We start from the raw sequence: 12922 nt of genomic DNA on the forward strand, positions 1-12922 counted from the left end.
CCCTCAAGCCTCAGCCCCGCCTGGTGGCCCCGCGGCCGCTGCACACGCGCGCTCGCAGGGGAAAATGACTCCGCTCCTCGGCGTCTTTTCTGCCTGGACCTCGTGGTGCCGCCTCGCTAAGCGCCAGGGCCCGGCGGGACTGCGGAGACTTGGGGTCGCTTGAAGTCTTGTGAGGAAATCAGGAATCTTTGACGAAGACCCGTCCTGTGAGCGAGATTTCCTGCCTAGGGCCGGAGTCAGGGGAAGGCCTCGGCCTGGAAGCAACCCTAGGCCCCGTGGGGCTTTATCAAAATACGGAGCAGCCACTTGGACGACCCCAAGTTTGGTGCTTTTTTCTTGAAATTTTCTTGGATGTGCTCTTGCTTTGTCAGCCGTTACCGCGTTTTCACAATATTCTACTTCACCAGTTGTCCCTCGTCTTTCATGGAAAAGCATCCAGCGTATTCCACAGACTTGTGGTCCAACAAGCGGGATGCGCTTTGCGTTGATCCCCGAGGCTTTGTGTTGGACGTTAGAGTCGCCGGGGACCTCGGGGAACCTGTGAAACTAATACGGCTTCTTGTTTTGCTTTGGCGACACGCTCTGACTTGACAGAGTGGTCGCGTCTCCTCCTAGAGGAAGGGCGTGCTGCAGAGCTGGTTTCGCACACAGAACCAGTTCTCTAAACTGGGCCGCCTGGCCCGGCCGCGCGTCCCTCACTTCCCTGGACAGAGCGGGAGTACCCCGTGGCCTTTGTGGGGAAAGTTCGTGACCCCGTCGGTAGAAGGGGGGGGGAGCCCCGGGAGCCCCCAGCCGCAGTGCAGGGTCCTCCTGGCTCCTGGTGTTCCAGCTCCCTGGACCCGGACCTGCGGAGGGAGGGCAGCGCGGGGGATGCTGGGGGAGCAGAGCAGGGGGGAGCCGGGATGCTGGGGGCACCGGGGGTGCTGGGGAGGAGCCGGGGAGCATAGAGGTGCAGAGGGTGCAGGGCGGCCGGGATGTTGGGGGAGCAGGGGGATGCTGGGACGCAGGGGGTGCCAGGGGCGCTGGGGGAGCTGGGGGTGCAGGGGAGCGGGAGGGGTGCGGGGGGACCATGGGGCTCTGGGGGTGCTGGGGGTGTAGCAGGCATCATGGGTGCTGTTCCGGCATGGGGGGGGGCGCATCTGTAAGGGCGGTCCGGTCTCCGCACAACTGGGGTTTGCCCACCGCGGCCAAGCCCAGGCTCTTCAGGTGTCGCAGCCTTGCAGGCCCCCCACCCCCCGCCCCCCCACGTCGCACTGTTTTCCGCAGGGGGCACACCCACCGGGAGTAGCAAGGCTCGCCCTTTCCCCACATCTTCACCAACACTTGTTATTGCTTGTCTTTTTGATGACAGCCACCCCACTCTCTACTTTCTATTCGTCCCATCTATTATCTACTTCCTGCTTTTTTATTCTATTTCATCCCTCAATTGGTTTCTTAAGAAGTTCTCGCGTGGGCTTGCCCTGCACGTCTGAGCTCCGGTGGCCACACCACCTCACCTTTAGTCCAAGAACTTACAGGACATTTGCATGGCCTCCCCCCAGGCCTCTGCACTCTTCTTACTGACATATATTTTGCTTCTATAAATGGTATAATCTTCCCAATATGTTGTTGCTGTTTCTCCTTTTCATAGTTGTTCAAAGAGATTCTTAAAATAGGAAAAGTGGGGATCCCTGGGTGGCTCAGCAGTTCAGCGCCTGCCTTTGGCCAAGAGCACGATCCTGGGGTCCCAGGATCGAGTCCCACGTCGGGCTCCCTGCATGGAGCCTGCTCCTCCCTCCTCCTGTGTCTCTGCCTCTCTCTCTCTCTCTCTGTCTATCATAAATAAATAAATAAATCTTTAAAAAAAATAGAATAGGAAAAGTATTTTCCACATGAATTTCTCATTTCTGGTACTTTTCACCGTTTTGTACAAATCCAGGTTTCTATCGGATGCCGTTCTACTTCTGCCTGAGTAACTTCCTTTAGCACCTCTGTGGTGTGGGCTTGCTGTTCAATCCACCCAGCATTGCCATTTTTTGTGAAAGTCTTTATTTCACTTTCCCCCCCAACTTTTGTGTTTGAAAACTATTTTAGCTGGATATGAAATTCAGATTTGACCATAGGTTTCTTCTAGGACTTTGCAGCTGTTGCTCCACCGTCGTGCAGAGAAGTCCGCGGGCACTATTATACTTGCTACTCTACGTCCTGGGTTTTTCTTCCTCCTCCAGTTGCTTATAAGATTTTATCACTGGTTATCAGCACTTTGATTATAAATGGGTTTGGCATTGTTGCCTTCATGTTTTTTCTATTTGGAGTTTTTTTTTTTTTTTTTAACTACTTGGCTATGAGGGGATTGTTTTTATCACATATGGAAACCTTTCAGCCCTGTTTTCTTAAAATGTTTCTGTCCCTCTTTCCCCTCCCGACGGGATTCCAACCACATGTATTTTGTCACGTGGATCACTGGTACCTATTCATTTTTGTTTGCTTTGCTGTTTCATTTTGGATTATGCTATTTCTGCTTTTAAGTTTGATAACCTTTTCTTTGGATTGTCTAGTATGCTGTTAATAACACCCATGATATTTTCATTTCAGAAATTAGATTTTCATCTTGAGATTTAAGTTTAGTCTCTTGGGAAATTATTGTATTTCTCCTCCTCATGCTCATGCTTTCCTCAGCTTTTCGAAAGCACCTGGGTAAACATCCTGGTGTGCTAGTTTTACAATCTGTGTTATTTACCAGTTCCTATTGATTGGTTTTTCTCATTTTTTATGTTTTCCTGTTTTTTGCAGACCCGGTAATTTTAGATTGGATGCTAGACATTGTAGATTTTACATTGTGTGCTGGGGGTGGGGGCTTGCTTGTTTTTGCAAGGCCTTCAGTGTTTTGTGGCTCTGTTCTGAGACACCATTAGCTTATTAAGAAAACTTTTTAGGGATCCCTGGGTGGCGCAGCGGTTTGGCGCCTGCCTTTGGCCCGGGGCGCGATCCTGGAGGCCCGGGATCGAGTCCCATGTCGGGCTCCCGGTGCAGGGAGCCTGTATCTCTGCCTCTCTCTCTCTCTCTGTGTGACTATCATAAATAAATAAAAATCAAAAAAAAAATTTAAAAAAAAAAAAAAAAAGAAAACTTTTTATTCTTTCAAATTTTGTTTTGGGCATTGGTAGGCAGAGTTGGAACAGCCTTTAGCGTAGGACAGTAGTTCTCAACTGGTGATGTCCAGTGGAGGATTTTCGGTGATGCACAGACACCTTGGACCGTCACACTTGGTGGGTAGAGGTCGGGGACCCCACTAAACCTTCTACGTGTGTGGCTCCCCACGATAATCACTAGGCCCCGACGTCAGTGGTGCTGAGGAGGAGAGGTCTTGCCGTAGGGCTGATTTGGCCCCAAGGTGAGGCCCTCCCGATGATTAGTTCCTGCCGTGTGTCAGGGGTCTTCCCATTCTTGCTGGTGGGAACACAGACCCTATCCCGTCCCACGCGGCTTCTAGCGAGTGTCTGCCTAGTCCTGTTCAGGGGTGGTTTTCACGGCCTTGGAAACATTCACGCACTGATCAGGATTTATCTACAGATTTGGGGAAACCAGTGCAGATCCGTGGAGCCTTCTCTGTGTGTCTCCTGTGGTCCGAGCCACGGCTTCTGGTTGCCTTGGGCTCCCTCACCCACAAACTGTCCTGTCACCCCTGGAAGGTTTCCAAGCCCCTTTGGGGCCCTCTCTCTACTGCGGCCTCGAAACTCTTTGGCAGTAAGCAGAGCGACTCTCCGGGCTTCCCTCCTTTCAGGGATCCTTATCACCCTGCACGGTCTTTTGTCCCTGGTCTTAATATTTCAGGGGCCCTTGGGGCGCTTGGTCAGTTAAGCATCTGACTCCATCTCAGCTCAGGTCTTGATCCTCAGGGTCATGAGTTCAAGCCCGGCATTGGGCTCCGCAGTATAGTGTTTATGGATCCATCTGTGCATCCCATGGATTTTTGTCTACTTTTTAAGTTGTGTAAAGTGGGAGGCGCGTCTGGTCCCGGTTCCCTCAGGGCCAGGGGCAGGTCTGTTCGGCCTCCTGGCAGCTGTGCAGGAGCCGGAGGGCGGGCGTGGAGGGGGCCAGTGGGCTGTGCCCCCGGCAGCTCGTGCTTTAGCGGGAGGAGGGAAGGCGGGCGACCTCGCTCTGGGGTGATGCAGCCCGGGACCTGGGGCGGCCCCGCCGGGACATCGTGTCCGAAAGGGGTGCGGCGAGCATGGGGTCCCCGGCCGCAGGCGCGGGTGACCTGGGCCCAAGGAGGGGGAGGGAGGCGGTGGGGCCTCTGGTCTCACGAGCACAGCGACGGGGTTTGGAGGGGGGCGGGGGGCGGGGGACCCCGATGGGCCGAGGGCGGTTCCGGGGCCGGAGGGCGGGGCCGGGTCAGGGGGGTCGGGGGCTCCGGCGCCAGGTGCGCCCCAGCACCTCGACCTGCGGGCAGCGGGAGCGCCAGGTCCTGCCTCCACCTGCCGGCCCGGGCGACTTCACCTGGACGCGGGATGGGCCGGGGCGGGGGTGGGGCGGGGGGCACACGGGCCCGCAGCCGCCCTGCTCGGGAGCCCGAAGGGGCAGAGCCCCGCGCCCGTGGGAAGGTGGGAAGGGCACGGCGGGGGCCCTGGGGGTACTGGGGGTGGGGGGTGCGGGGGCCTTGCCGGTGCCGGGGTCAGGGGAGCTAGAGCCATTACTTGTCCACAGGTGGGGTGCATTTACGGGGGGGGGGGAGGGGGAGGAGGGGATAGGAGGGGGAGGGGATGGGAGGGGGAGGAGGGAGGGGGAGGAGGGGATAGGAGGGGGAGGGGATGGGAGGGGGAGGGGGGAGGGGGAGGAGGGGATAGGAGGGGGAGGGGATGGGAGGGGAGGGGGAGGGGAGGGGAGGAGGGAGGGGAAAGGAGGGGGAGGGGTAGGAGGGGAGGGAGGGAGAGGGGAGGAGGGGGAGGGGAGGAGGCGGAGAGGGGAGGGGAGGAGGGGGAGGAGGGGGGAGGCGGAGGGGAGGAGGGAGGGGGAGAGGGGAGGGGGAGGAGGGGATAGGAGGGGGAGGGGAGGAGGGAGGGGAAAGGAGAGGGAGGGGTAGGAGGGGAGGGGAAAGGAGGGGGGAGGGGAGGGGGAGGAGGCGGAGGGAGAAGGGAGGGGGAGGGGGGAGGGGGAGGAGGGGATAGGAGGGGGAGGGGAGGGGAGGGGGAGGGGAGGAGGGAGGGGAAAGGAGGGGGAGGGGTAGGAGGGGAGGGGTAGGAGGGGAGGGGAAAGGAGGGGGGAGGGGAGGGGGAGGAGGCGGAGAGGGGAGGGGAGGAGGGGGAGGAGGGGGGAGGCGGAGGGGAGGAGGGGCAGGGGGCCACTGGTCGCGGTCACTCGGGGCCTCCGCGGGTCAGCGCCGGACCCCGCCGTTGGGGTCGCGGAAATGCGCGGGGTCCGAGCGCGGCGGTGCGAGCGCCCCTGTGCCCCGCCCCCCGGGCCGCCGCCGCCGTAGGGGCCGTGACGGAAGCGGGGGCAGGAGCCGTCTCGGGCGCCGCTGGGCGGAGCGTGGGGCGCGCGGAGCCCCCAGAGCGAGTCGCGGTCGACGTCTGTCAAAATGTGAAAAGCGCCCGTGACTCAGTTTCCCTCTCCCGGCCGGCAGCCCTACACGCACCGTCGGCTACACAGACGCATCCCGGAGTCGTGGACTTTGGTTTAAAACCCGCAAAATAAAATTCGGCGAAGCGCATCCAGACCCTTCCGGGGCGGCCCCGCTGCCCTGGACGGCGACCTGGAGCCGCGGGACGTCCCTGCCTCCACGTGGCACCTGCTCCGCGCCCCCCCACCCCCCCCCAGCAGGTGCGCGGCCCCCACACCCCCGCAGGCCGAGCCCGGAGCGGCGGGAACCTCCCCCAGCAGGTTGCGCGCTGGTCAGGCCCACGTGCCCCCGCGCGTCCGGAGCCAGCTCTGTGCTTGGCCGGAGGGTCCCGGGGAGGGTCGCGGGGAGGGACGCGGGGCGGGGGGCGGGGGGGGAGGGGCGCCCCCGGCGGACGCGGCGCGGGCGGAGCGCGGGGTCGGGCGTCGGGGCCGCGAGGTGCCCGCGAGGTGCCCGCGAGGTGCCCGCGCTCCGCCCTCTGCCGCCGCCGCAGGCCGGGCCGTGACCTGAACTTTGACGAGGTGGATCCTGCCTTTGAGGTCGTGGAACTAAAACGCTGTGCGCTTTGTCTTCCAGCCTGCGACAAATGAGAACCGATGAGCACTTGAATGTGTCCGATGGCAGCACAGCAAGTGGCCCCCTGAGCCCCATTAAGATGTGCCTTACTCGTCCCCTTGAATGGAACCTGAGTCTGACAGCAGCGTCCCTAGCGAGCTGCGCGGTCCATAACCAAAATCTCAAAAGCGAAGAGAAGTAGATCGCAGCTCCTCTTGCACTGTCCTTATTTTGTACATCAATATCCTGCATCTATCACTTGATCTTGAACTATTTCTAGTCCTGTGATGTCTTTATATTAAATCATTAGCATTAATCATTTTGATTACATTCCTTGTATTTTTTTTTTGCCGTTTACATCAGACCGTTGTGGAATTTTGCAGTACAAATGGATTTTTGATGTTTCTCTTTTTAATGGTATTTTGTGGATTTTTTATGCCCTCGGTTTAAATACATAATTGTCCCTGGTTTTATCTCTGTGCACAAACCCTAATATATACTGCATCATGTGATTTAGAAAGCTGGTATGTAAACATGCGTGCTGATGACCTGACCCATGAACAGTGTACACAGGCGGGTACCAACTACCTCGAAGCAAACTGGTAAAAGGCAAAGGTACCGCCCAGACGTCTCTTTGCAAGTCCCACACGTGCAGCGGACCCAGCACAGCTCACCGGCAAGCAGCAGGTTTCCACTGACCCGCCGTCTGCGCCCTTCAACCCCCGGGACCCGCGGGCTGCGAGGTCAGCGGCGCGGCTGCAGGTTTGCCCCCCGGCAAGGCTGGGCCCCCGCACACGTCACTGGGCCGTGTAAGTGACCAGTTTTGAATGAAAAATGGTAAATGGATTTACATCTGTTGATTTTATTGTACTTTAGCCATTTAAGTGTAAAATGTCCTCCTCCATCAGGACACCTCTCCTTACCTTAAACTACGATAGTGCAAAAGCACAGCTTCAGCAACAGCTACGCGACTGTGTCTAACGTGGGCAGTGAGAAGACTAAAGGTTCGGTGCTTAGCTTCATTCTTCCCGGGCCGAGAACAACAGCTCTGGTACGTTGGCCCACCGGGCGCACGAGCGCGGCCCGGTCCCTCGGCGCCCCGGCTGCGGGGTCAGGGACGTAGTTGGCGGGGCTTCCAAACCCGTGGTCCCAGCACATTCCGTGGACACTCTGGGTCCTGGTTCTCCCACCCCCACCCCCAAAAGGTATTTTTAAAGTGACAGGGATTTAACAAAAGGAGACTTACACGAGGAATCTGAAGCACAGGACGACACAGAGCCAACAGGATGAAAGACAAGCATCTGTGTTTTATTGTTTTACGCCACCACATCTGCCTTTTCCTTTGCTTAACAAGCGTTCTTACTTGGTATCGCTCAGACTCCTTTTGTATTTCCGGGTTTTACAAAGCACATATGTGTATGTAATACAGCAATTTGATTCTAAAAAGCACAAACGATCCTAATTTAGCTCTATCTTAGAACATCACCTCAAATAAATGGCCTAAATCGTAAAAAGCACAATTACTACGAAAACAGATCCAATGTTAGGACATTTCTATTCTGGATAATCCAAGAGAAAAGGTAATGAAAGGGGTAAGAAAACATGTTTTGCTGAGTGTTGCAGAAGGACAGAGGACGGAGTTCGTAGGCGGACTTCCACCAGTCAGGGGAGTGCCAACTGGGGGAGAAAGACGAAACTGACAGTGAAGACCGCGCTCCTAAGCCAGTTCATAAAGGGCTTCCTGTCACACGGTCCCGCTAGAACTGTCCTGTTATCCACAGCAAGTACTGTCACGCCAGAAACAAAGCAAGCAACCCCATAATGAATATATATTTATGTGGGGGCGCCCGGCTGGCTCAGTCAGGAGCGCCTGAGACTCTTGATCTTGGGGTCATGAGTTCAAGCCCCACACTGGTGTAGAGATTACTAAAATTAATATATATGTATATGTATATGTGAACATCTCCCTAACCCAAGAAACACCATCAGAAACTTAAGCAAACGAGGGCTCCTGTATGCAGATATGGTGAGAAGAGAAATTACCCGTTCAGGTAGCACAGCCAAAATGTTCTTAGTTCTTAACCACAAAAATCATCAAAAGAACCATTCAACTTAGATGGCTGGCGACTCTGGGTCCACTGTCCTACCCCCCTCCCTGACAGCCCCTTCGAGCCAGTGTGTGCTACGTCGTTTGCCCTGGAGACAGATGTCCCTTTCTAAACGTGCCCTGAAGCGTGTCCATCTATGCTGGGTACACGCGCCCCCTCGAAGTCGCGAGCTTCTCAGATGCAGCTACTAGAGCTAGCGACACCGAGAGGCGGTCCAGAACGTGAGGGCGCGCGCATGGCCTGAGCAGCGGGTCCGGAGCAGGTTCCTAGGCCCACCCCACATGTGGCTGCTCCCACGGCACTGACACAGGCTTCCGGTTGCTCAGGGCCAGGCGCTGTCCTGCTTCAGTACAGGCCACCGTGATGTGGACTCACACCGCACAAAATCTTACAAGGCATCAGAAATACATTTTCTAATTTTGATACAAGGGTAACTTAAGTAGAGACCTGAACATACTTTGAAAGGACACGGTTAAAAGGACTTCACCTCCATCATCTCTAACTTATTTCTTCATTGAGAAACTGCTCAAGGTTCAGTTTACTTTTTTCTAGTGCTGCTGTTTTGGCTCGTCTTGGCAATCTCATCTTCATTTCTGATTCTGGCTCTGGAATTTCAGGATCACTAAATAGATGTTGAAAATACACCAATTTAAATACAAGCTTTAAAACAAGTTTATCAATAAAACTTTTTGTTTCTGTCATTTATCAGCGTGTAATTGAATCCTGATTCTATTAAGTTTAAAACGAAAACCAAAAAAAAAAAAAAAAAGACTAACTATCTTGCTATCCTGCCAAGTAAATCACGGAAAACCTAGCTAACTGCTTTGTCTATCTATATGGAACCTGGTGTTATAAGGCAAAACAACAAAATCTTGTAATGAGGTGTGTGATTAAACAGGAACAACTGCCCAAAAGAATTCTGGAGGACAACTCCAAGTGAAAAAACATTTTAAGTTCTCTTATTTTAAGCAACATATTCTTAAGACACTGTTTATAAACAGCAAGTTCCCCAAACATTTTAAATTTAGTCAAAACTTAACCTAAAGCTACATACGGAAAATACAGTACGATTTTTCCAATAGACGAATGAAAGAGAGCTATAAACTTAGAGCTCACAGCAGTGGCTTACTTGGCAGAACCTAAAACTAACACTATGCCACAAATATAATCAAGTTACAATGGTAGAATAATCCTACTTATAAAGGTCAAGAACCCAAATCTAAATCCTAAGAGTTTGCTAATTCAAGAAGGGAGGAGCCGTACATACAACCACATGATTAGATCAGGAAATATAAACTGAAAGGACATATTCAAGACGACCACCCAGGACTAAGGGCTGCCCACCTGGAAAAGCACACAAGCCATGGGAGGTCAAAGGCTCTTGATAATGGAATTTTAGACTCTATATACCCACGACCTTGCTCTTTACAGTTTTCACTGAGTCTCTTACTACATAGGAGTTTCACTCTTTGGCAGTAGAAGCAAACTACAATTTCTTCGCTATTTACTAGAACAACAACGACAAAAAGCCTCCACATTTTCTAGATGTGCACGGCATACCTCTCAGAGTCCACCTCCGCAGCCCGGCGCCTCCTGTTCCTAGTCGAGGCTGTCCTTTTTCTCTGCCCTTCAAGACAGTGTATAATTCATGATCAAAATTTATCCGCAATTGCTTAGTGTTTCTAATCTACGTTCTGGGCTACCCAAATCCTTTCTTTTCCCTCTGCAACACATTTCTCCCTAGTTTCTTTTTTTTCTTTTTTCCTAGTTTCTAACCAACTATTCATTTCGTTTGTAAACTTGGATAACAGGCAAGGGAAAATATGGACAAAAATTATAAGGAGGCAAAAAAAAAAAATTATAAGGAGGCAAATTTTAGTTAAATATATTTGGGAGAAAGAAGAATGTGAAAAACATGGTATGGAAAGAGAAGTACTTCTATTACAGCTATAGCACATGGTGTATGGAGAAACTAATGAAAATTAAGGTGAGAAAGGCGGGGAAAGCCCATCAATAGGCCCGGAAGAAAGAACTGTAATCAGTTAGGTAATGGCTTCTTGTAAAATATTCAAACACATACGTGGCCAATTCAAATATGTGTCGTAAAACATCATTTGTATAAAAGCTACACCTTTTAACAATATGCTGAAGGTTATAAAAATTCTACTTGCTAGAAACTTCCAAAATTAAGACAAATTTAGCCCGTGATGCTCCTCATTTATGTTAAGAACCTGATCAAATTTCTCAGAAGGAACATTTGGTTGAAATTTACATAACCTATGGATTCATGTGAAACTTACTGTTTTTCTCCAAAATCTTACATATTTGCTTATAATGCAGCTAGCCCCAGGAAAACATCCAACAATATGGGACTAACCTGTAACAATACCCGACAATAAGCATTTAAATAAGTGATTGGCTACAAAAATATTATGGCCAGATTCCATTTAGAAAAAAATTAAATCTGCACAGGAAAGGGCCTCAAAATTGTTTTCTAAGAATTAAAATAATGGGTGGCTTGTGGGTGGGATTATTAACGTTCTTTATATTAGTTTGCTTGCATGTATTTTCTGATTCTTCTGTAATAAGCATGAACTGCTTTTGTAATAATAATAAAACAATAAAAAGATGTTGAATTTCAGATTTTTTTCCAAGTGATCCCCTAATAGTCAACATTTACTTTATTCCAACAAATCCCCTATTGTTGGATATCCCTTGGGAAATAGATGATGTTGAGAAATTATGAAAGAAAATGGGGAAAAGGGAAAACAGAAGCCCAGACAAGCATTACAGGGATAAAAGGTTTTTCAAAAATGCTTAATCATATAAGGGACAGAATACAAACGATAATATAAAATCATCACTGATCATCTGATTAAAAAAAAAATCTTAATTCAACCCAAACAGTACTTGGCAATATGATACACTGCGTCGTTATCACTTTCAATCAAAAGCACTCGGAGCAACACTGGTACTAGAATCTTTTAGACACAAAGCGAAACACAGTATCAGCTTAAAGAATTGAAAATAAAGTTAAAGATACTGAGAAATTTAAAAATCTTTATCTACAAGGACACTTGCAAAATCAGTATTTCATTGGAAAACAAAATTGAAAAGTTTTATTATAAAGATCCATACACTACCTCTGTCAGTCTTTTGCTGAGTGGATTTTGATGCTCGGGTTGCTTTTCCATCCCTGAGAGAAGTTTTACATGCTTCTTTACTTTTTTCTATTAAAGGAAATAATGCAACAATGTAAATTTTTAAAAGCTGCATTAAATATTTTAAATGGTCTTTCCAAGTTGATTTTTCATAAAACAGGACAATCAGTATCATTAGCAGCTATTGAAAATTATCATAGATCAGTGTTCCAAGAAATGTGAATATTGGAAAGCAAATGAAACTAAGACAGTATGTATGCGTGGTTATATGGTGAAAAATGTACACATAAAAAAGACCTATGAAAGAATAAACACTTATCAGCAATATGTTTTCCAAGGCAATTATTTTTTTTTTTTTTTAATTTTTATTTATTTATGATAGTCACACAGAGAGAGAGAGAGAGAGAGGGGCAGAGACACAGGCAGAGGGAGAAGCAGGCTCCATGCACCGGGAGCCCGACGTGGGACTCGATCCCGGGTCTCCAGGATCGCGCCCTGGGCCAAAGGCAGGCGCCAAACCGCTGCGCCACCCAGGGATCCCTTCCAAGGCAATTAAATTAGAAACATTTTTCTTTCATTTCTGAAATCCAACCACCACATGTGAGAGGAAAAAATAATGTGCCTCATTAAGATGAAAAGGACAGAATCTTAAAATCCTCAGGTTAGTATGCAATTACCATCTTCAACTTGGAAAGGAGTCATAGTCACGTTGTCATCCTGTGCTGCTCCTGCCTGGTCATCAAACTCTTTATTTCCTTTTTCAAACTGAATCTTGATTTTCTCCAGAGCTCTCAGACATGTCCTATCTTTTACTTGCTATAAAAGAAAAAAAATATCATTAACATTTTTAATGTAGCATTTTCCAATCTTCTTTCAAAAATGCTCTATATGGTATCACATTATTTTAAAACTCTTAAAAAATTCTATTTAATTTGTAAAATATTTACTTTTTTTTTTTAATGATTTTATTTATTTCTGAGAGAAGCAGAGACACAGGCAGAAGTAGAAGCAGGCTCCATGCAGGGAGCCCGATGTGGGACTCGATCCCAGGACCCCGGGGTCACGACCTGAGTCCAAGGCAGATGCTCAACTGCTGAGGCACCCAGGGGTCCCTGTTTGCTTCAACTAAGCAATTTGCCAACATATGTATAATTTAATACAACCATGTAATGTATTTAATACAACCACATAAATTCTACTTTGATAAAAAATTCATGCAGCATTTATACAGAGTATTTAGAAACTACTTTACCTCCAGAATTTCATTCAACAGAACCAAAAGATCTTGACCAAGATTACTACTGAGTTCTAAAGAACTCAAGGCTTTCGTATAGACTCGAATTTCTGGTGAACATGGACATGTTAAGATCTCATTGCAAATTTTTATAGCCAAATTGTCATGAACAGATAAAGCCTAGAAAAGTCAAGAGAAAATTGAAATATTGTAAATTGGAATATTGGAATATCCACCATTACAATATAGTTCCTACACATCTAACAAA

At 49.8% G+C, this 12922-nt stretch overlaps 2 protein-coding genes across 13 annotated transcripts in view; one reads left to right on the top strand and one right to left on the bottom strand.

The window, feature by feature from the left end:
- LCORL (ligand dependent nuclear receptor corepressor like) overlaps positions 1-12922 on the top strand; it is a 159277-nt gene that overhangs the window by 145019 nt on the left and 1336 nt on the right. For 10 of the 12 annotated variants that reach the window (XR_011997237.1, XR_011997239.1, XM_072738016.1 and 7 more), the window contains one exon: positions 6173-8964. The exons of 1 other annotated variant lie outside the window; for it this stretch is intronic. Coding sequence is in view for 8 of the 11 variants with exons in the window: in XM_072738016.1 (XP_072594117.1) it covers positions 6173-6353 (181 nt within the window). In the remaining 3 variants the exon portion in view is untranslated. Of the gene's footprint in view, positions 1-6172; positions 8965-12922 lie in introns of those variants that run through there. One more of the 12 variants, XR_011997238.1, reaches the window with a different exon arrangement.
- Positions 7439-12922, bottom strand: part of NCAPG (non-SMC condensin I complex subunit G) — a 41401-nt gene continuing 35917 nt past the window's right edge. The window contains exons 17-21 of the mRNA XM_025997157.2: positions 12673-12834; positions 12098-12236; positions 11403-11489; positions 9820-9886; positions 7439-8881 (exon numbers count right to left, since the gene is read on the bottom strand). Of these exons, the coding sequence (XP_025852942.1) occupies positions 8758-8881; positions 9820-9886; positions 11403-11489; positions 12098-12236; positions 12673-12834 (579 nt within the window). The 3' untranslated portion in view covers positions 7439-8757. The remainder of the gene's footprint in view (positions 8882-9819; positions 9887-11402; positions 11490-12097; positions 12237-12672; positions 12835-12922) is intronic.

Source organism: Vulpes vulpes, chromosome 14 (assembly GCF_048418805.1).
Source record: "Vulpes vulpes isolate BD-2025 chromosome 14, VulVul3, whole genome shotgun sequence".
Lineage (NCBI taxonomy): Eukaryota > Metazoa > Chordata > Mammalia > Carnivora > Canidae > Vulpes > Vulpes vulpes.